Here is a 27598-nt window from a genome sequence, read left to right on the forward strand (position 1 = left end):
AGAGGATGATGTGAAGCAACAGTCGGGTAAGTCTAATATGGCCGCCATCTTAAAAGGAAGTGCAATATGGCCGTCATCATGAAAGGAGACCCAAGATTTCCGGTCTAATACCGTTTTTCTTAGAAATTTGGTAGTTTTTGTCGTTACATCAACACAGTGTATTTTCGCCTGGAACTTCATCTCTCTATATTAGAAGCCCATCTCTTTTATGGGTTGAGAAGAGAAGTCCAAAGAAGGGCCATTTTAGTGTAATATGGCCGCCATCTTGAAATTTTCTGGTCGCATAACGTTTTATGTAGTTAGTTTGGTAGTTTTTGTGTAGATATCAAGATAATATTTAACAATTATTCGCCAAAGGCGAAAAATTGTTTTAGTATAATTTTTACAGGTGAATATCAAGGTCTACAAAATAACGACTAAAACATAAAAACACAGACGCAATTGATCGTGTGCATACACGTATGCGGCCGGAGTTTTAGTAATAAGCTTACATGTACATCGATTGTCGATCAATTTACTCATCCAGTTCGACAGTAAAACAAACGAGCGAAACATTACGAAAAAATAAATTCATCCGGTACCTTTGTTTTATCGTTGTTGACTTCATTAACAGTTGTCATCATCGTCTAAAAATGAATAGCTTTAGCTTGAGGAATATAAATTTCGGTCAATCGATCTGACCTGCTGGCGATCGACGCAATCACTGCGTTTACGATTCTTAAAAGTCTTGAATACAAGTTCTTCGAAAGATTTCTGGTCCAAGGGCGACAGCAGTCATTTTGAAAATTCTCCATCCTTTCAAATATTCTGAACTTGGAGCGATGTATTGCGAATAAATAAAAACTTCATTCAGCAACTGTCCGTCATGTTTACTTGCCGAGATGGCAAAGATGGCGAGCTTAGTAACCAAGCTTTAGCGGGGTGAATATAGCGTCGTACGATGAGCTTTTCGACCAATCAGAATGTTCAATATTTATATTGACTACTGGAAATTATACTAAATAGATTTAGCCAAGCCTAAAAGCAGAGCTCCTGGGCCGGGTTGTTTTAAGCCTGATTAAGGCAACACAGGATAAGCGAGAATTTTGATTTGAGTTTTGCAAGGTTGTTGAGTTTTTGTGAGGTTTTCTGTTTATATTGTTTGGCCTTCTGTTTTGAGTTTGAATGATCTCAAACTAAAACGCAGCCCATGACCAAAAAGCAGTGAAAACATTTGTATGCAAGAAAAAGTTATACATCGATCAACTTTTAATCCTGGGTTAGCGTTAACCATTTTCCGAACAACCTGGCCCTGGTCGTCGCCCTAATTGCAACAAATAAACCTGACACGAGCCCGCGATCCTGTCGAAAGCCAGTATTTGGTCAGGGGTCATTTTCAAAAAAGCACATGACCTTGACGAGCTCTTAACCTGGGCCCGCGATATGGTCACCTGGTACTGGTCAGCGGATAGCTTGCTTTGACAGGTGTCAGTTGATCATAAAATGGATGTCCAATATCAAAGACATATGCTGTAAACCAAGACTGCATGACTTGGTATTAGCTGGATGGCCGCAATGTTGTGCGAGGTCGTCGTCGACGTTGGGCGCACGCGTCCGCGATCCATGCCGCTAGCCAGGTTGACCATGAAAAAAGAGTTGCATGGGTTTCTATTTCTACGCCTGCTCGTGGTTCTGTTCCCATAGTTATGGTGCTCCACTTGGCGGTCCTTCGGGGCCCTTCGGACCGCCGGAGCTCCGCAATCATATGACTGAGAAAATTACGAACGCGCGCTTGTTAATTTGCAATGTAGTGCAAATTAAAAATTAACGATAAATTGCCCCCCAGTATGCCAATCACAATGGCGTAATTTTATTCGTCAGCGATTTAAACTAGAGAAAAGAAATGTCGGAGGATAACCTGGGGTACTGTTCGTAATATCACAAAGCTATCGATGCAACTGACAACACAATTTAAATCTTTTTATGAAATGATTAATTAATTTATAATATGTCATTCATCTAATAAAATAGTCATTAAAAATTCAGCGTTATTTTAATTAATGGTCATTAATTAGTTTTGTATCGTAAAAGATGATATAAACGACGGCCTTTGATCGCAAGACAGCAACTGTGATACTGAAGAACAAAGATTGGACATAGTTTTCGTACGAATCGTAGTCAAAGCATCCAAAGAAAAACAAGTCAAAGATCTTTTTCTGCTCAAGTCATGGCCCATCTCTTAATTTTGTTTGGGCAGCTGAGGAGTGAAATTAACCTTGTTTAAACATATCCTTTCAACGAAATATATTGAATAGGTTCTTCTTGCCAAAGATACACACAATAAAGAGTCAGGGGACATTGAGACAATCAGATTGCATTAGCAAGTCTTCGAGTGCAGCTTTTGTCAACTTAAGGACGATTTAACCAGTCTTTAGTGCTTATTGACGAAATTAAAAAGTTCACTGTTAATAATAAAACCTTCACTTTGAATCAACTGGAGTAAAGATAACAAGAACAGGGAAGACTATAATTACCATGAAGGGGTTCATCACCTTGTTTTGTCTCGCATCATTGATGCTGCAATACGGTGAGTGATCTCGATTATTCAGGCTTACAAGGGTGTCTAAGTATTCATTCATTTTCTTTTTACGTGGTAAAAATGTAGAAATTTGAAATATATTTTACCACTGTGAAATAAAAAGAAGCTAAAAGATATCGCAAAGTCGAAACCCTAAAACATACAGAAAATTATAGCTAGAGAAATGAAAATGTTGTTACGACATGGTAGAGCCAATTTCTGACTCATCAGGCCGAGTTTTTTTTCCTCTAAGTCATGCCAAATATCATCCTTCTCCAAGAGGTGTCGGGCTAATATTCAGTCGTGAAATTATTAATTTGAGAAACTTTGTGATACATTTCTGCTTTTGTTATTGTAATTTGCCACACCGCAAACTGTTCACAACTCGGGTGCCATATCCAGTTTTTACATGATCAATTGCCTCCATACTTGTCTGCTTTACCAAAGTGGTAAAATGTAGTACACTCTCCCAGTACAGCAAGCTTTCAGCTTTAAGAAAAAGCTGATTGAATTTTAAATGAAGTAATACTGATTTGGCCAAGCTGCACATACGTTTGCAAGCCAAATAAATGATCATGATGATGACTTCGTCGATCTTGGTTTAGTGGGCCAATGTAAGCTTTATTTGGTAAACGAAATTCCAAGCCTATACTACCGACCATCAGTTCACCCATTAAAACGTCTATCGTGGATTTTCAAACGATTGAATTTGGTCATATTATCATGATTTGTCAAAGTTCTTCTGTAGTGCCATTCTAGAATACTGTTCCATCTCCTAGGCGAGTGCCTGTCGTGCTATGAATGCCCCGAATCTGCCTCTTGGTCTCAGTGCACCAATCATCAGGAAGTACGTTATTGTGAGCCCGGATGGCGATGCGTAACAATGGAAGAGAAGCCCAAAGGAAAGCCGAAGTATCATCGAAGAACCTGTAGTGAGGAGTCGGTGTGCAGCCAATTCTGCAAAGATAAGGAAGATTGCGAATACAACTGCTGTAATAGTGATCTTTGCAATGGAGGAGAGATTTGAAGAAACAGCTCGTTAGTGCATTAAAAGCAAGAAGCGTTTAATTAATCAATAAAACTGAACAGTTCTTAGAGTAAGATATATTGTGTTTAATCCGATTTCAGCGATTTTGGGGTATCTTGTCTTTCTCTTGTATCTAGCAGTGTTTTGTGGCAAATCATATTGCAAAATAGATGATGACGATGATGATGGTGATGATTATAATGTTAAAGATGTAAAATCAATGCGACTCTTACTTATATTGATTTTTGCTGTCGCTGAGATCTTCTTCATCGCCTTCGATTCAAAATTATATGGCATCAGAGCTAACCAAAACAACAACAACAACAACAACAACAACAACAACAAAAAACAGCCTGATCGCAGATTACATCAGAGCTAAAAATCTTTGTAAAGCGCGTGAAGTGCGCATGAAACAACAGGCTGAAATCGGTTTGAGTTTGCAAGCCAGGGGAAATGCAACATATTGGAAACAACCCTTCGCGGCCCACAATCACTACATTTAACCCAATTTTTAATCACACATGTACTTAGAAGGTGAAATTCTTGTTTGTTAAAAGCGAGACAAACTTGCGACGTTGTAAGTACAAAAATGAATGCACTACGTTCGTATATACTCTCTCCAGGCCAACTCGTCTTTTCTCGCTCTCGCGTTAGAGAGTCTGGAACAAGCCAATCACATGGAGCTGTAATTGAACCATCTCGTGTTATTTGCCTAAATAAGGTTCAATCAACTGAAATATTCAAAGAAAAGCACACAAAGCACCAGGAAGGTTTACGTGCTTGACACTACTGCACGGGTAACCTGATCCTGGGATACGTGCTGTAACCTTCAGTAAGCTTTATCGATGTACCAGACATAGGAACTAGGAGTTCTCTTCATTAATAGCAAAATGGATTGATAACCAAACGCTCAGTTCTTTTACCTGCAACAAGAGTTATATTTCACGTCATTATGTTTTGCTATTATTACTAATATTATCATGGATTATGAAAGATACATTTTCATTTTAGTCCGTCTTAATGATCATTTTTTTCTATGAGCATTCGTTCCAAAAAGGTGTTTGAATATTGAAAGATATGAAACATAATAAAAGGACATATGAACATTTACATAATATAGCTAAAAGTGATATTCAAACATTTTGCGATATAGCCACCAGGGATCTACATCAAACGAGACAAGTTGTGTGAGCCAAAAAAGAAAACAACGGAAAAAGGAAAAGTTATTTATATCCATCAATACACTGTATCGTCGTTGCTAAGAGCAATGCTTAGAGCATTAATGAATTAATTCGTTTAATTTTTTTAAAAAAAGCAATCGGCCACCGAAAAAGATAGAATAAAGCCGGAATAAGGCCATTCGTGACGTGTGGTACGTGCTTCTTGAAGTATGGCATCAAAAATCGGTCATCCTGAGTTATAAAATGATGTGCTCTGATCCTAAAACACAAATTTTATAAGTAAATAACATTGATTAGTTAGTAGCATTATTACCTAGCTTAAACCTGCGCTCCATTCTGTAAAGAATCATAAGAAAAGTAAATAGATTATCTAAATAAACCAGCTGATTAAAAAAGATATCTGCCCCTCATATTTACTTCACAAATATATGATTGTGCAGGGGTTTTTCCGGTAATTTAAGATTATGTTAGTAATTTCGCAACAGGACGCTTGGAATTTTGCACTAATTACCGTCTTGAAGCTTTGGCTTAATACGTCGTAGAGATTTAAACAAGAGAAAAAAAATTCAAAACTCTCTCTTGAAAAATCCCTAGAAACATTGACTGGACACTTTAAATTTTGATGCTTGTAACTTATAAGTTTCTACAACACGTAAACGACAAATTTAAATTCGAGACTAAAGCCGGAGCGGAACAAACTATAACACGCAATAGAGGAAGAAAAATAGTGAAGAGAAAACAGATAATGTCACATGTGCTTTGGAAAAAAACCTATTTGAAATGATTACTCTCACATAGCAACGAACCCTGTGATTCGTTAGGGATATAACCAATAATATTCATATTGTTGAAACATTACGTTCCGACAATCCGTTTTACCTAAATCAAAAAAAAAAAAAAAAAAAGCGACAGCCGACGCACTCTTACAGGTATAACTTTACTGAATTCAGCGCTGAATTAATGAAAAGGAAAGAAAGGATAAACCTTATAACACTAAGATGGTGAATCATTTACATTATATTCACGTCTTGATCGATGAAAAAACAAACAATATTTGACGATTTTTAAGTCTTGTAGAATATTTCATGTTTCTAAGTGGGATTAACACTACCTCTTCCAACCGCAATTATTATTTGATTTCAATCTTAATTTTTTGCGTTTAATTCTAGTAAAATGTTATTTCTTCAGTTCCTATGATTATTACCATCACAAAAACGTCTTTGAAAAGCCGCTTTCTTGTGTAAATAGTTATTGGCGGTTTCTCGCTCTCTTCCCATGCCGCAAGTTAACAAACATCGGTATAACAAAAGGAAACATTAATTACGTTTTAGCTCGCTCCATAACATGGCTTGATAATATCAAAAAATCTACTGGGCAGTTTCGGAGATTTAATTTAAGCAGATTTGTTTTGTTTTCATGCAGTTTTGTTTTGTCTTCATGCTGTTAGTTTACGTGTATCAGTCTTTTTTTTTTTGCAGTCGGTAGCCTGCGGTGATTCACTTTCTATTTAAAATAAAACTTGAATCCCAAAAGTTACTCTCTGTAAACTCAATTACGTAAGGTGCGTAACTGTTTCTTTTCGATTTACTTTTCTTAACATGTACACGTGTAACGATCATCGATATCATTTGGCCCCTGCTGAACCCGGTCGGAGTGATGAGCATTAGGGCGGGTTTTGGTCATTTTCTTAAGTGACCGTTCTTTCATCTTGTATACACATGACCACTGTTTGTCTGAATCGACTGAAACTCGTGGTACAGCTAATATGAATGAATGTCGATGATAATATAAAGCTTACAACTGAAATCCCTCACTGCAAATCTTCAGTTTTTTATTTTGCTTTCATTTTGAAGGTAGCTTTGATGAGTTTCTGGTACAATCAAAGGAATGGCAGTTGATTTCGCTAGCAATCTGACAAATTTAACTGAAAAACACTGGAGTGATAGCCCTGCGGAGCAGCCTGCTTGGTATTGGATACTGCTAACAGTGCCTGGCAATGGCCTTGTTATTTTCCTTATCTTAGAGAGACGAAATCTCCAAATCACTTGTAACTGGTTTGTGTTGTCGTTATCCGTGGCGAATTTTTTTGTTGGACTCCTTCTTTCTTCATTATCTTTCATCTGCCAACAGAAAGGAATTTCTTGTAACAACGCAGTGTTTTACTCTGTCTTTAATACATTTCTTGTTATTTTTATCGCCAATACCTGCATGATGACGTTTGATTGATACTTTGGGATTGTGCATGCACTTGGCCAGTTCTTGGGTTTTCCCTGCAATACTCGCATGTTTGCCTTTTTTCTGGCATGGTCAGGTCTCCACTGAAGTTCAAGACCAAGCCAAGAAGATCCACACGGCAGCTATAGCTATGCTAATCCTCTTTGAGTTTCTACCACCAGTTATTTTGTTGTTTATGCACATGCAAAAACTGCATACCGCTCGAAAACTGCGAAGACCAACACGGCGGCGCAGCTTGCTCAGTTGAGATTTAACCAAGCTCGCAAGGCCAGGATAATTCCTAACTCGAGACTGCGAATGCAAGAGAGATCCGTAAAAGTCATTGGGGCTGTCGTTATTCTGTTTGTCATCTGCTGGACGTTTGATATCTATAAATCACTATGCCGACATTATTTTGAATGTCCTGTAGACGAAATTGTTATAGACCATTTGTCATTACTTTTTATCTACACAATCTCTGCTCTTAACCCAGTTGTGTGTACCCTGTTAAAAAGGGATGTAAGAACTGAAGTACGAAATTTGTTTCGATGCCCATAAATCTATGTGTACGATACTTGCATTGAACGATTTTTGGATTTTTTTACAGATTAAACTCACGCAGTTATGCCCGCTCAAAAGAGGGTGTGACGGACTGTGGCCGTGAGAGTGTGGATGTGATGCTGTAATGGATGGATTTTTTAGCTCTGTTCCGTTTGTACCTATCTTACTATAGTTCTCTGGTCAAAGTTACTAAATCATGCTTTGACTGTGTAGCTCTGAAATAAAATTCCCCTTATTGCCCATTGTCTAAAATAGATATAAGATGTCAAAAATAGGAGTGAAACCCTAGTTCATTTATTTTAGAGAAAATCCGGCATTGATCCGTAGAATCCGGTGCCCAGCCAGCTCTGAAAATAAAACATTGATCCAGTCGCCCTCGACCTTCCCTTGGACCAGTGATGCTTCAAAACGCAATGATCGGATCTTTTTTTCGTTTTATCACAAAAAAACCCCAAACAAACAAAAAACTTTTTCAGGATATATGCCACATGAAATAAAATAGTTTACAGATCAAGGTTCTGCACAGTTCCTTTTATTGGAGATAAAGCAAACTTAACAACCAACCTCTTGGCTATACTGACATTTGAAAACTAGCAGTGGAATATAATCTTCTTTCATCTTTTTGAGAGAGCGAAATTGTAACTCTCGTTCTCTTTGCCTTTTTAATCATTCGTCTAAATTCTACTATCAGATCATGACCACGTTAGAAGCAAATTTATGCTCGTGCCCTTTTACGCGGGACAATTACCTAGCCATCGTCTGACAATTTACATTGTATCCAAACTATTTTAGAAAGAATGAGTTACAGATCATCTTAGAACACCAAATAAGTACGTTGAGATATATTTTTAAAAGTTAGGCGAAGTTGAATAAATAAATATGTCTTTGGGTTATGTGTTTCTCAAGTAGGTAATATAGTAACCTATTCAAAGTCCAAGTAAGGATTGTGATAAATGATTTTTAACGAAGTCAGGTCGACGCATGCTTTTGAATCATTTCAACTATCTGCAAAACGCCTTGTCACAAAGTCCTTACTTGTCGTTACAAAGCAGAGTTATAATTTACTGTTATTTTCTGTCTTCCGTCAAAATGGCTTTCACGATAAACAGATGTTAAAAGAAAGGTAAATTTGGGTAAATATACTTGTCTCAATCTGGGTTCCATGGAAAAGTCATCTGGTTTTAACCAAACATGACGAAAGGTCCCTATTTTATATTACTAGGAAAATGCACTAATTTACATTTGGTGAATTTCCACTTCGACACTTTTTCTCAGCCATCCTACTTGGAAGCTTAAAAACTGCCAGAAAATAAGCAAAACGTTTCCTCACATACCTTAATCGAAAACCAGAATAACTGTGAAAAATAATATTTGTAAGACAGCGTGTATTCTCTGAGGAGACTACTGAATTATTTTATCTTTATCAATTATGCAGCGTGTGCTTATTTTTTTAAATATTGTTTATTCTTGTCGTGAGCTTTCCTGCTTTTTTTCTGGCTCTTTTTTTGCCCATTGGCCACTAATGTCAACAATAAGGCTCAAGTAGTTTTTTTTTTTTTTGACAGAAACGGACGTAAAGTGTAGATAAAGCTTTATGTTGTTCGTCAGTTACCGACATTAGGCGCAAAGTGAAAGATACGATCACTCAATTTGTATTTCTATTGCTAATCAAAAGCTCACCACCTTGTCCTTCCCTCTTAGAATATTAAAGCAGGTTATTTAAAAAGAATTAAATAAGCAGCAATTCTTCTAGAAATATATACACCTTTCTCTAATATCAACTTAATGCAATTAGCAATGACGAATACTTTAAAATATTCTAAAACACAGCTAGTCCGCTACAGGAACTGCAACTTCAGAGGTCTGAGGTATTGCCGTTTACTCATGTAGTCTTAGTTTTGCGAGACGGAACTATAACTGCTACATGTAGGACTGGCCGGCAATCCGAGTCTCCGTTAAACCCAGATCTCGTCCTCGTATGCGGTTTCTTGTCGAGAACGTGCGAACCACCTCCCTTCTGATGTCTTGCTTCAGAATCGCGTACACAACTGGGTCAGCTGCAGTATTGGCAACCAAAAAAATCCTCGAAACCAAGACCAAGGAATGTTGCACTTTACATAGTGAGAAGCTATTACAAATTCCCCTGTAGATCGAGAAAGACCAGCAAAGAACGAAGAAAAATATTACCATACCAAGAACAAGAACGGAAAAAGACTTTCGAGTCACCTGTTTGGCCATTTGTTGCGATATACGCGAGTTTCTACTAATTTGCTCCACTTGAACTCGTTGACGCCTCGAATGCTTCAAAGTAATACGCGATATCTTCGCATAGACAAGCAAAAGTCCTATGCAAGGCAAAATGGCAAATGTAAACATTTGTATAACATTGAAAATGCTTTGAGCATTTTGGTTGGACTTGAGCATGGTTGGGCTCAAAAAAATATAAAGTTCTGGTATGAGTTGCAGAAAGATGGGCAAAGTCCATCCTATCCCGATAGTTACAACGACTCGTTTTGGAGACATTAGCACAGGATATCGTAACGGATACACGACTCGGCAGAATCGGTCTCCTGTCATGGTGCAAACATTCCCTACCGAAGCACAAATGAAGAAACTACACATGGTATAGAAAATTGGCGAGCATTGGACTCCGAAATCGCAAACAAAAGATCCTGGAATTGTCGTGATGGCAGTCAACAAGTCAGAGAATGAAAGAGACAAAATGAAGCTGTTACAAGTTGTTTGAAGTCTTCGACGAGTTGCGATTAACAAAATGACCAGAGTGTTGCCGAAGAAAGCGACGACACCAATCGTGCCCATTATGAACCAAAACCAGATCCCAGTAGGAGCCTCATTTTGTCCTTCAAGAATTGAAGTGTTGGTTGCATTAACAGGTAAAGTTTGATTGTTTCCATCCATGTTGATGATCAAAATACTTCTTCGAAGAAATCAAAGTCTTAAGCGCTGATGCTCCTAGACTGAAGAATATTTTTCAGGGGAAAACGAGCCCTTGTGGCGAATTGTACCCTAAAGAAGGTAGAGTTTTGAGCTGTGCGTCCTAAGAACCTTGAAGCTACGTCTTTCTTTATAAGAACGAGCACGTAGCAATCATAATTTTAGATCTTGCAGGTCGAGTTCCAATGTTACGATTGGTCGTAGTCATTTTCTTTAGGATTAATGGTTGACGTATGGAACCTTATCTCAAGCTTAATATTGCTTCTTAAGTAAATACAGCTGCCTGAGTTAGAATGCTTTTATGAAATATGGCAAACAAAATTAAAGTTTCTTATTTTATTTTCAAGTTTGCTTTTTTCTTGTCCTTGCCGGCTTTTGTTGAGCATTTTTTTTACTGGTCTTCACTAACCAACATTAATATAATCCAAAAAACGAAAGAGTAGTATTAACCGTTTTTAATTATCAAAATTGAACCATTTCGTTTTGTCTTATCTACACTTGACTGCTCTTTTCCAGGCTTTGTTTTCCCAATCTGACAAAGTGTCAACTTTGTATAAACTGAATTGAAAACGTAGTGCAGAGATTGCTTTTGCGTCTAAAGTAACATATCTTATTGCGTTACTTGCGATTAAGGATTAAAACGAAAAAAGGCGAAAACTATCTTTCTTAGTTTGAAATTGCTAATTACAGCTAAATCAAGGATTTCGCTTGATGTATTAATATTCAGTTTGTATGATCAATATTGATCAAAAACGAAAAATAAACCTTTGTGTCAAATTTTACTGCATTTACTTGCTGAAACTTCTCGAAAGCTGTCTCTGTTACTTACAAAATGCATTGGATATTCTTAGTTAAGACACACAAAACAACCACGTTGCTTCTTAGTTTGAAATCGCTAATTACAGCCAAATCAAGGATTTCAATTTGTATGTGTAATACCGATAATGAAAGAAAAAGAAACTTTCTTTGAGTTAAATTTTACTGCATTCACATACTGAAACGTCTGGATAGGGGGGTGTACACGTAATCTTGTTTGACAAAAAATAAAAACACGTTGGTTTCTAATTACAGATATCATTTTCCGTATTATATTTGCAGTTATAATATTGGTCAAGAACGGCGCGATCTTCTGAAAATTGAGCCAAAGTTTACTATCAGCAGATCTCCTTATCTTAGGGACTGGGTATTCACTTACTGAAGCTCCTGGAAAGCTTTGTTTCTTAAAACGGATAGAGGGATGTAGTCTTGGTCGATCCAAAAAAAAAAACAAACACACGTTGTTTCCGTTTAAATTGTTTACCTGGAAGAACAGTCTAAAAAAGACCGACATGATGATGAGGGATATATCCCAATACAATCAAACTCATCCGTTCGCTTCAGGATATTGATGAGGACAGACTGTCAGTTTTAAAATATGTATAAGTTATCTGGCACGGCAAGAGGTAAAAGAATTTTTTCAGGATGAGAAAACGCTCCTTTTAGGTATAACTACCAGTTAATATTGATTTTTTTCACGGTACAGTGTGATAGCCGACAATGATTTGTAGCACTCTCCTGCTTGAACTTTTACATGGGCTAGCCAGTGATACTTCATGATCTTTCGTGATATTTCTGTACTAAACAAATAATTGAAAAATTGTTTAAGCAGAAAGTCAAGGTCGTTTTCTTCCGTGGGAGTCGACGCAGGATTCGCACTCCAATAGTGACACTCGGTGTTCAAATAGTATATCGCTAGTCTCTATTAACCTTACCCCCTCCCTAGAATATATGTTTAATGGTGTGGTAGGTGGTTTATTTTTACATGCTAGGGCGCTTGATGTTATCAAAAAACTAATTTAAAAACCTCAGTGTAATTAAATGTAAAATGGGAAATTAATGTACCTGATATAAAATTCCGTTACCTTTCAGAGGGGACTACAACAGTTGAAACAAATCATCATAGGGTTTTTTTTTTCATCAGGGTTATTATATATACATACATAACATTTTGCTATTTTGAGCGAATATCCATTGAAATCAAATAAATCGCCAAAAATATCGTTAAACAGAAGTCGCTCCAGTGTAGGCCAACTATGATGTAATAATATAACATAGTTTTCTAGGTGTGTACAAAGTACAAAACATACCGAATTACAAATTAAACCTAAGTAACTTTTTCATTTCCTGTCTAATATCGCTCTTAAGAAAGGCGTACACGAAAACATTGACAGCACAGTTCAAGAAGAGAAATAAGCGCGAAATCTGAACAAGTGCTATCGAAATTAGACAAAGTTTAAAATATTCACAGAATGCCCGATATACTGATAGTACCCAAAATATTTCGGACAGGATTACTACAACGACAAGCACATGAACAATTGATTTTTCATGTTCTCTGCCTCGTCTGCTTACGCTATTTAAATTATAGCGATTTACCACTTGCAGTTGTAAAGCTTTTATGTAGCGATTTCGATTTCTTACAATGGAAAATAAGTGTATATAAGTTATTAACAGCATGACGATACAAGGAACAATTTCAAATGATACAAGAACAAACCCTTTGTAAATTTGTTGAGCCCGCTGTTGCTGCTCGTCTGATGTGAGAAACATCCAAGACAGTGGCAAAAGCGTTATTATAACACGCACGCCCCAGGCCACAGCAATCAGCCTTAACACCATCGAATTTTGCGTCAAGATACGTACCGAAGAGGTCTTGTTATAGCGATGTATCGATCAAATGTCATTGTGTTACTATATGAGGCATATAGTAACAAATTATAACACATAACCAGAATGGTGAAGTTTGTATCAAGCCAAAATGTGTAGGCGATGTAACATGGCGCTACAATCAGCTCAACTGAGATATCGGCAATCGATAAAGACGGAATGAACCAATTGGGCGTCACGTGGAGTCTTGGGCGTGTAATTATTAAGTAGATCACCAATGCATTGCCACAAACTGTTACAAATGCGATTATTGAAATGAGCGTCCAGTGCCAATACGCATCTCTACCGTCGTCACTATTAGTTGACGACATTGACGGGAATTCTTTCAGCTGATTATCCTATATCGCCCGGAAAGAAAGAAGGAAAACAATCAAATTAAATTAATTCTTGCTGAAGCTTTCTTTGCGCAATAACTTGATACGTTGGTGTCCGTGGCAACGCGTTTTAGGAACAACCTCAAGCAATGCGAGTACAAATTCCAATTGAACTATAGCTTTATAATAAGTAATTGAAATAACTTGCGACTACCAATTTGCGAAAAAGGGGAGACTATTTGTTAACGTTCTGCGGTTTCAAATACCGATTTAACGCATGGAATACTGCAACTGACCTGTGCTCTTCATTTTTCTCTGACGTCAGTGCCTCATACCGGCGAGGTTCAAATTTCCATTACAAGTCAAAGATCCGTTCCTCATGATCAAAACAGGTTCTTAAATGATTTAAATTGGGAAAGTATTTATCTTTTGCCAGGCAGGGTGGTATAGACACTAGAGTGCGAGCGGCTCATTCAAGATTAACACCAACGGAAAAAAAACCTTGTCACTTGTCCAATTTGAATATAATTTCTTGAGAATGGAAGAACCCCACAACATCTGTTAAGTCTGATTAAAAAACAATGTGCACAGTTTGATAGCCATTTTCATGGTAACATTTTCTCATTTTTATTACTTAGCTCTTATTAACCGAGCAGGAGGTCTGTATATATGGGAGAATCTTGACCGAGGTCGTGAGTACAGACATACACACGATCAAGGTCAAGATTCTCCCATACAGAACAAATTAACTCGGTTGATAAGATGTTTATTATATGGCAAACAAGAAAAATTTAATTCTTTTAATGTAACTGGTTAGTACTAGCTGAGATATTGCCTGCGAACGGCGATGAGCTGAACTTAAATCTGCCAGAATTTGCTCGTCCTCAGTACTTTTTTTCCAATCAGGCTTTTTGGTACTTCGGAAAAGTTATGGAGAAGAAAATAGCCAATATTTTTGTATCTTGGTTTGCAACTTTTTCACTGCAAAATGTAACCAGTCTAGATGTCGGTCCAGGTGGGAAAATCTAGACCGCGGTCAAAACGATTTCAAACAATCAAATTTGTAAATTTCGTAGTCCCCAGTCCTTGTAAGACACAGCCGTACGATAAAATATAATCTATATATATCTAAAATGTACGTGAGGCAATAGGCCACGTTCGATATATCAATATTCTAACGTGGCTCCGAGGCTTTCGGGTCAAAATTGTAAATTTTTGCTACGGAGCTAGCGTAGGGAGTGGAAAAGCAGTTCATAATCAGAATCAGGAGCCATAATCGGGGACGGAGACCGTAAGCGCGCGCCATTTCTAGTATTGGGGTTGTCCCCATGATATGGAACAATAATTCTATTTTTAGAACAAATTGCGCCATCGCCTGCGGCACACGCGCGTACATATTGCGAGGATTTTTGCAGATGTCGCGCGGGGGAAATGGCGTCCGAAATTCCCGAAATTTTTCATGTTTTTCGCCCACAACTCAACGCGTTTACGTCTGTTGGAATTTTGCTTAAGTATTTTCGTCGTAAGCTGCTCCAGTTTGAGTAAAGTAAGACAGTGTCGAATTTAGGTATGTTCCGCTGTAAGCTTATATATATCGCTGACCAAGTTGTGTTCCGACGGATGCTTCTTTTGCATGAGCTGTACATTACTCCACTTTAAATTTCACATATGTCGAAGGTTAACAGCTTTTCCATTACACAGCAAAAAACTAGTTGGATATATTTAGATATAGCAGAGCTTCAGGACTTCATAGTTTCCTAGCTCCTCTTGCCATACGCTTGCGAGGAATTTGTCAGTCTATCGCGACCGAAAAGTAAAACAAAATAATTGCTAGTTTGATTTTCGCTTGAATTGTAAGCAACGCTTGATGTTTCATCAAGGCCCAATAACTTTACGTCCGTAGATACTGCTCAGTTTTATTCGTGTAAAAATCTAGTAAATTCTCTGTTGTCGATGAATGAGAGAGCCCGCCGATGCGTGTTTTTGTACAGTCAGTAAACATGACAAATTGTACTTCCGCCGCACTCTCGTGTGAAAGCGTATATCGAACTCACACAATAACTCTATAGTTTTTAAATATGTTTAAGATTGATAAATGTTTGACAGAATATTAAAAGCTAAGCTGAAAATATGTGAATAAAGCAGAAATAATCAGCAAATTTACTATGGCGCTCTCTTTGATCGACTTGGAATAACGATTTCGATTTTGTTGATCGAGTTATCAAACTCCTTGTCTATTTTCATTTTCGCAGTGTAAAACTTCACTATGCTTATGTTGAAGAAACACTCATGATGTTGGTAGCCTTTTTCACGTTCGTGAAATTTGTTACAGCATCTCAGCACAAAAGATAACGAAAGAAATCTTTGTCAAGATTTGTTGACAATTGAAAACACCGACTCGGACGTGAAAGTGCGCGAGCTGCACTATGCAAATGAGCGAATTGTACGCGTCAGACTTTCCTTTCAAAAACTTTTGCAAACTCACCAAACAAGCAGAAACAATAAGAAACCATCAAAACAGGTTTTGGTTATGATGAACCATTGTCTGAGAAACTCACAAATTAACTCGATACCAGAGTAGAGAGTTTTTTTTGCTATATTGTTAAGTCAGAATAAACGCAAAAACATTCGCGTAAGCTTACAACTAGCGTGAGCAGATCTTATTATTCATTCCCAGAGCGAGATTGAAGTCTTGTTTTCGACACTGAAAAACCCACCTTTTCCGTTAGCTCAGAGCATAAAACTACATATAAGCGCCCTGGTTCGTATTCCCTGCCTTATTCCCTGCCATCGCTGTGAAAAATACGCAAGAGAATCTCTCAACTCTCACCATTTGATCACGCAACGTGACAACATCCACGCGAGAGCCCCTGACATGTGCGTGAATCCGCGCGGATATATGACGTCAGGATGGCGCAATTTGTTCTAAAAATAGAAAAATTGTCCCATATCATAGGTGCGCGCGAATCCCGAGACTTACGGTCTCCGTCCCCGATTATGGCTCCTGTCAGAATTTAAAATAAATGAAGGCGAAATCGAGATTTTGTCCTCGTTGCTAGCCTCACTTTCAGCGGACCACAATGCTCTGCGCTGTGTTTGAACTTCGCTTTCAGCGGACCATGATGCTCTGCGCTGTGGTAGAGCCTCCCTTTCAGCGGACCACAATGCACTGCGCATTGGTCGAGCTTTGACTGACCAAAGTCGATAAAGAGACGGACTGGATTGTCATCGCAGTTTTCGACGCCGCGGCATTCAGGTGAGTGATAACCTCTGTTGCGCATGATGACGATTTCATTGGAATTAATCTTTTGCATATATGTATATTACGGCATTGTCAAGTTCGCCGTGAAGTTACACTGTAAGCTTAAAAGTGCCTTTTGTGATAGTATTGTCCTCTGTCGTTATGTTGGATAATTTTCGCTGTTCGGATCGTTTGAATATTTCATTAGCATTTTGACAATTTCAGTCGTACAGGCTTTGACGTATTCTCCCAAAAATTGGATAAGTATTTTAAGTAGCTTTTCTGGTAGCTTCGTCGTTTACTTGTAGAGCTGCCATGTGCTTCTTGCTGAATTTCACACTTCGGCGGCTTTGACAGGCTTTCATGTGTTCGCACCCAAATTTAACAAGCATTTTGAGAACTTTTCCTAGGGATCGCACCTATTCGCATAACATTCGATGACTTTTTTGGTGCCTTTTCTGGTTTGTCGTTTTACACTGAGCAGCAGCTGCCATGTGCTTCTCGCTGAATTGTGCATCGGATTTTTCACACCTTGGTGACTTTGACATGTTTTTATGTATAAATCAGTGCCGCAGACGAAACTGATCAGCATTTTGAGAGCTTTAATCTTACGGGCTTTTCAGTCTATTCTTTTGGTGCCACACTTGTGCATTATCAGTTCCAGATAATAAGTGGAGTGCAAATTTTCAGCATGTCAACAATATCTAACAAGAACAATAAAAAATGTACCAATTCCAATTCAATGCATTTGCAGAAAAACCTGATTCCTGTTTACATATAATAACCTTTTTATAACAATAATGAACAACGCAACTTCATAGAGAAAAAAAGCAGTAGCATTAATGGATTGCAGGAACAACATCTTCACAATATCCCTCCACGATTGCGTGACAAAATTCTTCTGCTCCTGCAGTCTCACCATCCCGTTGTCACATATTACTTGAAAAGAAGTTCAAATTTTCCTACAAGTCCTACCGTCCCGCGATACACTCGTAACTTCGAAAATAACTATTGCTACGATGGTCCAGTACTCCCAAAATCAACAAATTATAAACACTAGTGTAGACTGCAAGCAGTCTCTCTTTTACTCGAAAATCAGTGGGTGACTTTGAGCGTGACATGCAAGCGCCCACTAGTAGCGTCACGTTCACAGTCACGCTCTTCTCGTCTTCCGACGCCCGTGTTACTAGCGGCTCGCTCAAACTTTATACATATGGGTTATTGACCAAATGTGAGGTCAAGTTGGCTGGATATTGGCCAAGTTCGTTTTTTGCGTGTCTATGGACCGAGACAGAGTCAAGGTCCATAAACTCGCAAAAGAAGAACGAGGCCAATATCCAGCCATCTTGACCGAACAAACTTGGTCAATAAAGGATTTATTATATGGCTCTCGGGAAAATTTTTCTTGCGGGACGCGGCGGGTAGTCTCGGGAGGGCAAGATAGCTCCATCTTGCCCACTCGGGTAGCCAGTCACAGCGTAGGATTTGATTCATGTTGCCCGCTCACGGAGCTAGCCATATAATAAAGCCGCTTAATATTTGTCCCTTAAAATATGCAATCCTTCAGTCCAAATTGCACACTACATCCAAATTTCCGCGGTATTTTCATAGCTCTGGCTACACTAGTTTAAGTGTCTTTTGTCTCTCAATTTCAAAAAACGTTTGTCCTGAAAGCCTCGGAGCCATGTCAGAATATTGATCGAACGTGGCCTATTTCTCGTTATTTTGTAGTTTTAGCCCGAGATTGCCTCGCTTCCACGTTGGATTACATTGTACCGCAAATGAGAAAAACTAACCGTGAAAAGAGTTATTATGTAGTGTCTGCCCGGAATTGCCTCGCATCCATGTTGAAATACATTATATTGTAATGCAAATGAGAAAAGTTCACCGTGAAAAGAGTTATTGCACAAAACTATTGTACCAGTAGTTTTCATGTTTGATTTACTGTACTGAATTATCGACTGTTACATATTTATTTACTCTTAGGAAGTTCTCTAATGATCTGCCTGAGAGTTCTCGGGCGATGAAAAAATTGGCCGAATTATATTTTTGACTTGATTTTTACAGAGTCGTTGTACTTAAGTGTGAAACTGGTAGCTGTTTGTTTCAAGAACTCATCATTAATTATTGAAAGATGGATTTGCATCTCATTAGCTGAAACGTAGTCGTTGCTTTTTAATAAGGGGTATGTTCAAGTGATCCTTCTGAGCCATGCTTCAGTTGGTTAGCGGATTAGTGCAGCGATATTTGTAGCCGTTGATTCATGGAAATTTGCCATTGACAAGGGTGAAAAAGTTGTCTGCACTTTCTTGGACCTAAGAAAAGCTTTTGACGTAATTGAACACAACATCTTGATCAGTAAACTGTAAAAACGCGGAGTGACTGGAAACGAACTTGAATGGTTCAAAAGCTACTTACAGGAAAGAAACCAATTCGTGTCATACGTAAGTGTCGAGTCTGAACGTCGTTTAATCACGCACGGAGTTCCGCAAGGTTCGGTTCTCGGACCTACTTTATTCAACATCCATATCAACGGTATCACCGACGCTTGCACAGATAGCGAAGTAGTACTATACGCCGACGACACGGAAATCCACGCCAGCGCAAAAGATGTTAGTGCAGCAGAAAAACGTGTCAACAAAGATCTAAAAAGTACTGCAACCTGGTGGAATCAGGATGGTTTAATCAGTAATCATAAGAAATGCGAGGCTATGTTGATTGGATCAAAGCACGCTGTTAAAAACACGCGAGCGTTACAGATTATCCTCAATGGAAAACCAATGAAACAGTCAGATTACTTTAAGTACTTAGGAATTTACCTCGATCATTGTCTGACCTGGAGCAAACATGTAGCCTATATACAATCTAGGGTTTACCCTAAACTAAAACTGCTTAATAGAATTTCATCTTTTCTTAGTCGCGATATTTTGCTTAGAATCTACAAGCAGACCTGTGCTACCTTTATTAGACTATGGTTGTGTTGTATGGGGCGAATGCAGCAAAGAGAACTCCCAACGAATGATATTGCATGCTAACCGTAAGACATGTACTCAGGAGATGCGCGCTAAATTACAGCTATTATCACTTCACAGTAGACGCCTTTTCATCAAGCTACAATATGTTTACAAGATAATTAACAACATTAACTGCCCAAAGCAGTTGACAGGTTACTTAATGAAACGATCACAGAAACATTGTCGATCCTTTAGAGATCCAACATTATTAGATCTACCACAAGTTAAGACCTAATGTGGACAGACCTCGTTTAAGTTTTCGGCTGCGAGTGCCTGTAAAAAACTGCCAAGAGAGATTCGCGAGCTCATAACACTTGCACAATTTAAAGGCAAAACATTCACTTGCCTAATAAGCATGAATAGTGCAAATCACACTTGTACAATTTAAATTTAAATTTTTGTATATAATTTATACTTTTTAGATTTGTAATTGTAAATTCTATGCCTGTAATTCTTTATTGACTTTTTTTTTTATGCTTTTTATTACTGGTCACCGATTAATACCAGTCAATCTATATCTTGATCGACTGACCGGTCTTTACCAGGATAAATAAAGTTATTATTATTATTATTATTATTATTATTATTATTATATTATTATTATTATTTTCAGTATTATATTTCCTTTTCTATTTTGTGTTCTTTTTGCCTGACATGGGCATGACAGAATAGAGTGGAATTTATGGCAGTTGTTTCATTTTAACTATTTTGGATATTAAAGAAATATTACACGACTTGTTGATCAACCAAAACTAGTTTTTGATTTTACTTGTTTTTTGGTAGCTGTAGCAGTAATTTTTCCTGTTTTATTTTTTATCTCGTGAACACAAAGAAACGAATGTTCAAGTTGCTGACCGGTTAGGAGTCTCTTCGAAGTTTAAGTTCTTTGCAAGTTAAACCTGCGGTCCAACAAAACAAACTATGGGATGAACCCTTAAAAGAGATCGCTACGCTTTCGGGGGGATTCTTATATACACCACGTCGCTGTTAAACATTTAAAAAAACCGGACATCGGTCTTGGTTTTCTAAAATATCTCCATTGCTACCGCAATTTAAAGAAAAATTTTGCCAATCGTCGTCCGGATGGTTTTCTCTACGTCGCTGATGCAATACCACCACCGCATTTACCATATCATGATAGAGTCTCAAAGTAGAAGTAACGTTTTTCTGGAAAACATTTGGTCGCCCCCGATATCAATTCCGAGAAAACGGTAAGGCCGTAACATTTAGAACTGTTTACCCAAAAAGTATATATTTTTTTGTCTCTTTTTTAAGACTCAAACAGGACATACATGTTTCAATATCGTTATTATTACGCTTACCTTCTTAAGTTTAGGTCGGCCTCTGCAACCTTTAACAGCCCGTTTATAATTACAGAAAAAAACAAGAAATCAGTTAAACTTGAACCCCTGAAATATCTTTCCGATTGTGGTGTAATGCAAAGTTTAACTGTTTTACTTCAACAATGATTAATTATATTGGTTAATACCCAAATCAGTCGTTTTTCATGCTGTCGCACATTTACAGAATTAACCTACACGAAGTGAGGTAATTTTTAATGAAAGTTTAGGAAAGGTGTTGAAGAACGTAAGACGCTGGCAAGTTATCATCCTAAAGAATCACCTGAAGGCTTATTTTCACTAGCGCAAAAGCATAAGTCGACATACGAAGACGTAGTAACTAGATGTTGACAGGCGGTATCTTTTGTTTGGACAATCTCACTGAACAAAAGACGCTACCTGACAACGCCTTGCTGCGTCTGAGATTGTTGTGAAAACCTGCCCTAAAGAATCATCCTTAATGTTGTATCCCTTTGGAATATATTGGCTTTTATTATAATTGACCAAACTAATATTTGACCTTTACTATGATCAAAATAATGTGTAATTGCACCTTGAGCAAAACTAGCGAGAAAACGAACATAAAAAACCTCATGATTCAGCTTGCCGCTGTTTAAAATCCGTCTCCCAAATGTAAGTATTTTTATTTATTCATTTATGTTTATTTATCTACGTAGCTTTTACACATTTCAAGCGGATTGTAATTGTTTACTGCATAAAAACCTATTTTTAATGGTCTGATTAATAAAGTTATCACTATTTACAGTAACTACTAGCTTCAATCTTATTGCAAATAAATGTACGGGTTTTAAACGGTCAGTTCTTGTTAGGAATTTAAATTTCTTATTCATGGTGTTATTTGCATTTGAAGCAAAATCGCCAACAACTGTCTATCACACTTTAAAGGACAGAGAGCAAGGCGGAATGGTGTTGTATAGTGTTATTGTATTGTACTGTATTGTATCATTATTGTATGATGACTCAAGCGTATTGTATCGTATAATGACTCAAGTAGAAGCCTTACAGACTGATTTTTACCGATTAGGCAGGTAAAAGTTTTAGTTAACGTTACATTTCCTTTTTGGAATAAAGTCATCATTTCACAATATTTAGGGTCTAATTTGAGATGCTAACTAGATCTGCAGTTTGAGATAAACTTAATTACATTCTTTATCTTTCTTCGATATCGTCAAATAAGCTATTTACAAAATTTTACCTCACAATCCAGCCTATATTTACATTTTAGCCATGCCTATTTTTATTTCATTGTATTTAATTTTTATTTCTATTTTTATTTCATTGTCAACGTCCAGGTAGATTTTAGCTATCACGACTTCAAATTGTATCAGTTTCCAAACGTTAACTTACTTCCGTGTACTGTAAAGCTGTTTTTTTTTTTTAAATTTAAAGTCGCTCAAAACAGGCTACTGTATTGTGATTAACGGAGGCTTTATAGCTATTGGCCTTTGAGTCCTGGTTTAATTACAAAGCTGAAAAAAGATCACATTAAAAATTGTAGCCATTTTATTTCATGTTATCATGATTCGGGGTTTTCCTAATTTGTGGATATAGTCCTCTTTAGGCTTACCATGCAAATACTTGTCGCAAATTCTGCTCGTAGATCACTTTTGAATAGGATTAACACCAAGGGATTTATCGCAGGGTTTAAAATCATAAAAAGCCACGTGACTCTAACGAGAGTCAAGGATACGCTGCACAGGCCGAGATACGTGCAAAATGACGCGTAGAGCGACAAAGACCAACAAAAGAGAAAAATAGTTATCACTGCAATTATTACTCTAACGGAAGATCTCTTCGATCGTCTTCGCTGGAACATTCTCCGAAATTCCTTATTGCTTCTTCTCTCGCTTCTTATTTCCAGACTTGATGAAGGCTCATAGTTAGACAACGGATGAGAATCTACGGTTACATTTGTTTGCCTTTCATTGTCTTCATAAAGTGCCCCGTTTGGTTGCTCGGTGGAATTGTTCCTCATTTCATTGAAGTTTATCCCATGCAATTGAGCTATCGCTCGTTTTGAGTGGAGCCGCGCTAGCCGGATTATCTGTATATTTGCCATCATTAGAAACATGCAGGGAATGGCTACCATGACAATTGTTTCCATAATGGTAAAAATGCGAAACCATTTTGCTCTTGTGGCAGGCTCGGCATAAAGCCAAGAGAAGTGAAGGCCAAAATTCACAAGTGGTATTCCCCAAGAAATCGCCATCGTTTTCACAGCGCCAGTTGTTGTCATGTAACTTGCATACTTCAAAGGATGGACAATGGCAAGATAACGATCTACCGTCATAGCGGACAAGTTAAAGATTGACTCGTACAAAAAGAGCTCTTCAAAGACACTTTTCAGGTAAACATCACACGTTTCTAACTTTTTACACGCAATGTGTAATGGTGTAATGAACAAACCAACCGTGAGATCACTCACAGCAAGAGATAAAATAAACCAGTTGGTGGTGTTGTGGAGCTTAGATTTTGTTAAGATCAACCAAATGACAAATCCATTTCCAGCTATTGCTGTGATGCTGACAGTTAAACTGGTGTACATGTACCACGACATCCTCGTCCACTGCTTTCTTTGGTTCAAAGGTCAAAGCTGATCGGTAGCGTCTTTAACACACTTTACAATCGTGAAGTTTGATGAGCTATAAAACTATGGTACTGTCACTGCCGTTTGGGAGCAGTAGCTAGTTCTTGTAATTATGAGTCTTAATGGTTGAGACTGATTTGAATATTGACTTCAAACAATTTTAACTAAGTACACAGAATTTGTCATTTCGTTTAGACACCTGCAAAAACAATTTGACTCTCTGCTTAGCCTACGTAGCAAGCGTACTCGTGTGATTCTGGCCGCGCGTAAATTGGAGGGAGTGCACTCCAATTCCAGTACTTTGCTTCGAGTCGACATTAATTAAAAGTAAAGGCCTCCTTCAATCTCGAGTTGACGTTATCACCTTAGATATAACTTGCTCCTGAACTCATTCAATCGTACTGCCCTTAGGCTTCAATCAAGTATTTTTGTTTGTGTTCAATAAGACAGGCATTTATTTGTTCATACCCATCTCATTTATGGCTGCATTGTCAGTTGTCAACTGCGTACCTTAACTTACCCGCGTAAGAATTATTCTCTGCTCTGCTTTTTCTCTGATCGTCACATTTTGTGAAAACGCGTTTTAAAGATAGTATTATTCACTAACTGAAATTGTGTCTTAATTTCTTGGGGATCGCAGTTCATAATCTTTCCAAAATAATCACGAAAACATGTAATGTGTAATTCCCTAGAACGCCGCAAAGCACTGGTGGACTAAAATTTATGTTAATTTGTCACTAGCTACACTGGTGGTTCTCAACCAAACCATATGAGCCGTAAAAACTAAGAAACACATTTCTTGGGCTGGAATTATGTGTAATTTACTATTTGTCTTGTATTATTTCAAAGGAACTTGATGTTATGATTGACAGACAGGTTATTAAGTTTCCAATTATTCCAAAACAGTTTGTTTATCTGCAGCTACATGTAGTTTGCAATTTGCGAAGTACACACCACATAGCGTTGTTTAATAAAGTCGATTTTGGTTTATTTATTTATTTATTTTTTTGTTGCTCAGTACTTCGCAAAACTTATGTAGTTTCTGTAAGAGATAAACGGTGGAAAAGGCGGAATTCAAGTAACTCGCCGAATGCAACTGAACCGAAAATACGTCAAAATTTTATTGCGGATATACTTTCAAATGAAAAGTGCTTATGCTGAAGCAGAGGTTCCCTTTCGATTCGTCTCTCACCGGGTAGAAGGAGAGAGGAATCTGCGTCTCGCAGGGTAGCGGTTAACTTTCCTTGTTTGCAGTTTTCTCTCGATGCCGATATCTGCCACACCCAGTTATCACTTTGAAAGACAAATGTTCCAGATGATGGCTCTGGTTGTTGCATAGGATCAATTAACTGTGATTCATACCACTATTAATATAGAAACTGCTACCAACAAACGATATATAATTTGACTCTTTTTTCTTCCAGCTAAAATTTTAAAAATTTCTCTTATTAGCATGCCCAGGAGGGATTTACTTTGGACAAATTTAAGAATTTTAATTATTGGTTTGTCATTCATTGGTTTTGTTTTGCATAATAGTTCTCTTTCGTCAGCACCATTCAAACATTCATATTTTGTTACTTTAACGGTTTTTCAAAAAGTGTGTTTTATAGCAAATTTTGTCACAAAAGCCGTAATTTACAATATTCTTCTTGCTGCATAAGCGACAAAAATGCATGTAATATTTCTTAATGAGCTTCTTATCTTTCGTAAGCTCTTCATGACCCAGCGATCCTGAAAACATCTTTCCATAAAAACTGAAACACCCGACTGAGAAGATCAAACCAATTTTACTTTTTCAAGCGTGAAACGCGCCAGCAAGACAGTCTTAAGCTTAAATTTTTAATAAGAAAGAACCTTCTTTAAAGAGATGAACGTTTTTAAACTTACTAAATTATCTTTCCGACTTATTTAAATTTTATTCATATGCCAAGCGTACGGACTTTAAACACAATAAGTAATTTTAATTTCAATGCCTTTTCTGAGAGTTTCTAAGGCTCTTTCAAGAGCCATTATAAGAAAAAAGGTGGAGGATGCTGGTTTGTTATGCAGGTGTCAATCTGTACTAATATACATGCTAACGAAAGCGCCCAGTACACTAATACATTAATCATTCATAGTTGGCCATAGATTTGTGAAGATCACTTGCCTTCACTGATCAAGAATAGCACATGTTCATATTTTATACGAAAAGGCAGGGATTTTTGCGTAATTGTCTGACATCAGTCTTGGGAACAGCTCTATTCCTTTATTGTTTCGTCTGCTCTTAAATCTGGTTGAATGTGGCATTGAAATGGTATAAATTAAACCAGCTAAAGAAAGTGGCTTGCAAGCACATCAAGGAATCGTTCTTAACTTCTTCTGAAAAGTCTGTAATGATGAAAAACGACACTTTTACCAACAATGAATCAAATAACAGTTCGCTGTCACTCTTCTACATCGTTCTTGCACCATTGATAGCGTTCATTGCTGTAGTCGGAAATGCAACAGTGATCATCTTGATTTTGAAAAGGAGGCGACTCCATGTGATGACTAACTATTTTGTGGTATCCCTTGCCGCGGCAGATTTCTTGGTAGGGTTGTTTCTTCCTTCCTTTATCGTCGCGTGCGATTTTTGGTCCGACTGTGAAATCACCACTTATTACATGTTCTTTAACTCGTTTACTTTGGCTTCAATAGCAAATTTATTCGTCATGACAGTGGACCGATATGTATCCATTGTCCATCCACTGCGTTATCAGTCTTATGCCACTTCAAGTCGACTTTTTGCTGCCATGTCAGCATCTTGGATCATCCCAGCGCTTTTGTCGTTCACTCCTCTTTTCTGGAAATTTTCAAGCTCAGAAAAAGTCAAGAATACAGCAATTAAAGTTCACGCATTTATTGTTATCACTGCATTTGAGCTAGTACCCACGGTTGTCATGCCAGCAATGTATGCCCACATTTTTCACACCGCAAGAAAACACGCCCGGCAGGTAGCAGCGCACAGAACGCAGCTTCAGTTCAACGACACATGCAGTCAGGTTTTCAGTGAAAGGAGCGGGCTAGAAATAACAACGCCGATGGGAAAGAGAGTTTCTTTACAGCGAAACAAAAGAGAAAGGAAGCCCGACGGTTCGAGTATTGCCGTTTTGGGAGCTGTTATCGGTCTTTTTGTGCTGTGTTGGTCTTTTGATACCGTTATTTCGTTTTGCAGTAAATTAGAATTGTGCGTTATAAGCGATAGCCTTTTTAGGGTATCTGACTTGATGATTTTTGTGAACTCCGCTATAAATCCACTCGTTTACGCCTTTTTGAAGAAGGATATCAAACGAGAACTTAGTGTTACGTTTTGCTGTACCTCAAGTGATTTTGAGTGACTACTATTACTTTACCTTTCTCAAGGGTTCTCGTTATCCAGTTTAATGAGCGTTTGAAGTTTTCTTACACCTGTCATGAAAACCAACAATCAAACTCTCGACAGACACCTGCACATTTCAGTTCCTCTTTTTTATTTTGGTTTTATGGTTGTCTCTCTTACATTGTTTCCCCTTTCTTTAATTTTAAAAGAGAGTGACCCAGATCTCCGTGTGAATATGATACGAAGTTAGTTACCAATTATCAGTAATTAGCTCCAATTCAATCGGAAGAGGAAAACTCCAGCGAGTGATTTATTCTTTTCAAATAGACGAATATATAGACACTTTATATAAATAGTGCCGTTATTAGAATAACAATACTTATACATCCCAAGCCTCGTATTCATGTGAAAAATCCTTTTTCCTTTCATTGACACGAGGCTTAGGATACATAAGGTATTGCTATTTAAATTTAGGCGCCGTTCATACAAAGTGTCTATATTCGTCTATTTTAAAAGAATCAGTGTCACTCGTTTTTTCTGTAG

At 37.7% G+C, this 27598-nt stretch overlaps 4 protein-coding genes and 1 long non-coding RNA gene across 5 annotated transcripts; 2 read left to right on the forward strand and 3 right to left on the reverse strand.

Moving 5' to 3' along the window:
• The first annotated feature begins 2412 nt into the window (after positions 1–2412).
• LOC149118501 (uncharacterized) lies at positions 2413–3658 on the forward strand. The gene is made up of 2 exons (XM_089296940.1): positions 2413–2566; positions 3337–3658. The coding sequence occupies exons 1-2, from the start codon at positions 2515–2517 to the stop codon at positions 3582–3584; spliced, it is 300 nt and encodes a 99-aa protein (XP_089153066.1). The 5' UTR covers positions 2413–2514; the 3' UTR covers positions 3585–3658.
• A 2917-nt stretch (positions 3659–6575) lies between these two features.
• LOC149118502 (uncharacterized) lies at positions 6576–7382 on the reverse strand. Its single transcript, XR_016209494.1, has 2 exons — positions 6970–7382; positions 6576–6885 (listed from the first exon to the last, which is right to left on the reverse strand). It is a non-coding gene; the product is annotated as an uncharacterized LOC149118502 (long non-coding RNA).
• A 670-nt stretch (positions 7383–8052) lies between these two features.
• LOC110066392 (histamine H2 receptor-like) lies at positions 8053–10710 on the reverse strand. The gene has a single exon (XM_020773617.2). The coding sequence runs from the start codon at positions 10457–10459 to the stop codon at positions 9461–9463; it is 999 nt and encodes a 332-aa protein (XP_020629276.2). The 5' UTR covers positions 10460–10710; the 3' UTR covers positions 8053–9460.
• An 11070-nt stretch (positions 10711–21780) lies between these two features.
• On the reverse strand, positions 21781–23820 carry LOC110066409 (uncharacterized). The gene has a single exon (XM_020773638.2). It carries the CDS (start codon positions 23686–23688, stop codon positions 22666–22668), a length of 1023 nt encoding a protein of 340 aa, XP_020629297.2. The 5' UTR covers positions 23689–23820; the 3' UTR covers positions 21781–22665.
• Positions 23821–26037: 2217 nt separating this feature from the next.
• LOC110066403 (octopamine receptor beta-2R-like) lies at positions 26038–27146 on the forward strand. The gene has a single exon (XM_020773630.2). The coding sequence runs from the start codon at positions 26091–26093 to the stop codon at positions 27072–27074; it is 984 nt and encodes a 327-aa protein (XP_020629289.2). The 5' UTR covers positions 26038–26090; the 3' UTR covers positions 27075–27146.
• The last annotated feature ends 452 nt before the right edge of the window (positions 27147–27598 follow it).

The sequence above is a fragment of the Orbicella faveolata genome, unplaced genomic scaffold (assembly GCF_042242905.1).
Source record: "Orbicella faveolata isolate gen_17 unplaced genomic scaffold, um_ofav_v1 contig_1, whole genome shotgun sequence".
NCBI lineage: Eukaryota > Metazoa > Cnidaria > Anthozoa > Scleractinia > Merulinidae > Orbicella > Orbicella faveolata.

Bases quoted from the DNA above. Each gene is read 5' to 3' on its own strand.
- LOC149118501 (XM_089296940.1), top strand. From the start codon at position 2,515: ATGAAGGGGTTCATCACCTTGTTTTGTCTCGCATCATTGATGCTGCAA. The intron at 2,567-3,336 runs GTGAGTGATCTC...TCCATCTCCTAG, and splicing joins ATCATTGATGCTGCAATACG to GCGAGTGCCTGTCGTGCTAT.
- LOC110066392 (XM_020773617.2), bottom strand. From the start codon at position 10,459: ATGGATGGAAACAATCAAACTTTACCTGTTAATGCAACCAACACTTCA.
- LOC110066409 (XM_020773638.2), bottom strand. From the start codon at position 23,688: ATGTCGTGGTACATGTACACCAGTTTAACTGTCAGCATCACAGCAATA.
- LOC110066403 (XM_020773630.2), top strand. From the start codon at position 26,091: ATGATGAAAAACGACACTTTTACCAACAATGAATCAAATAACAGTTCG.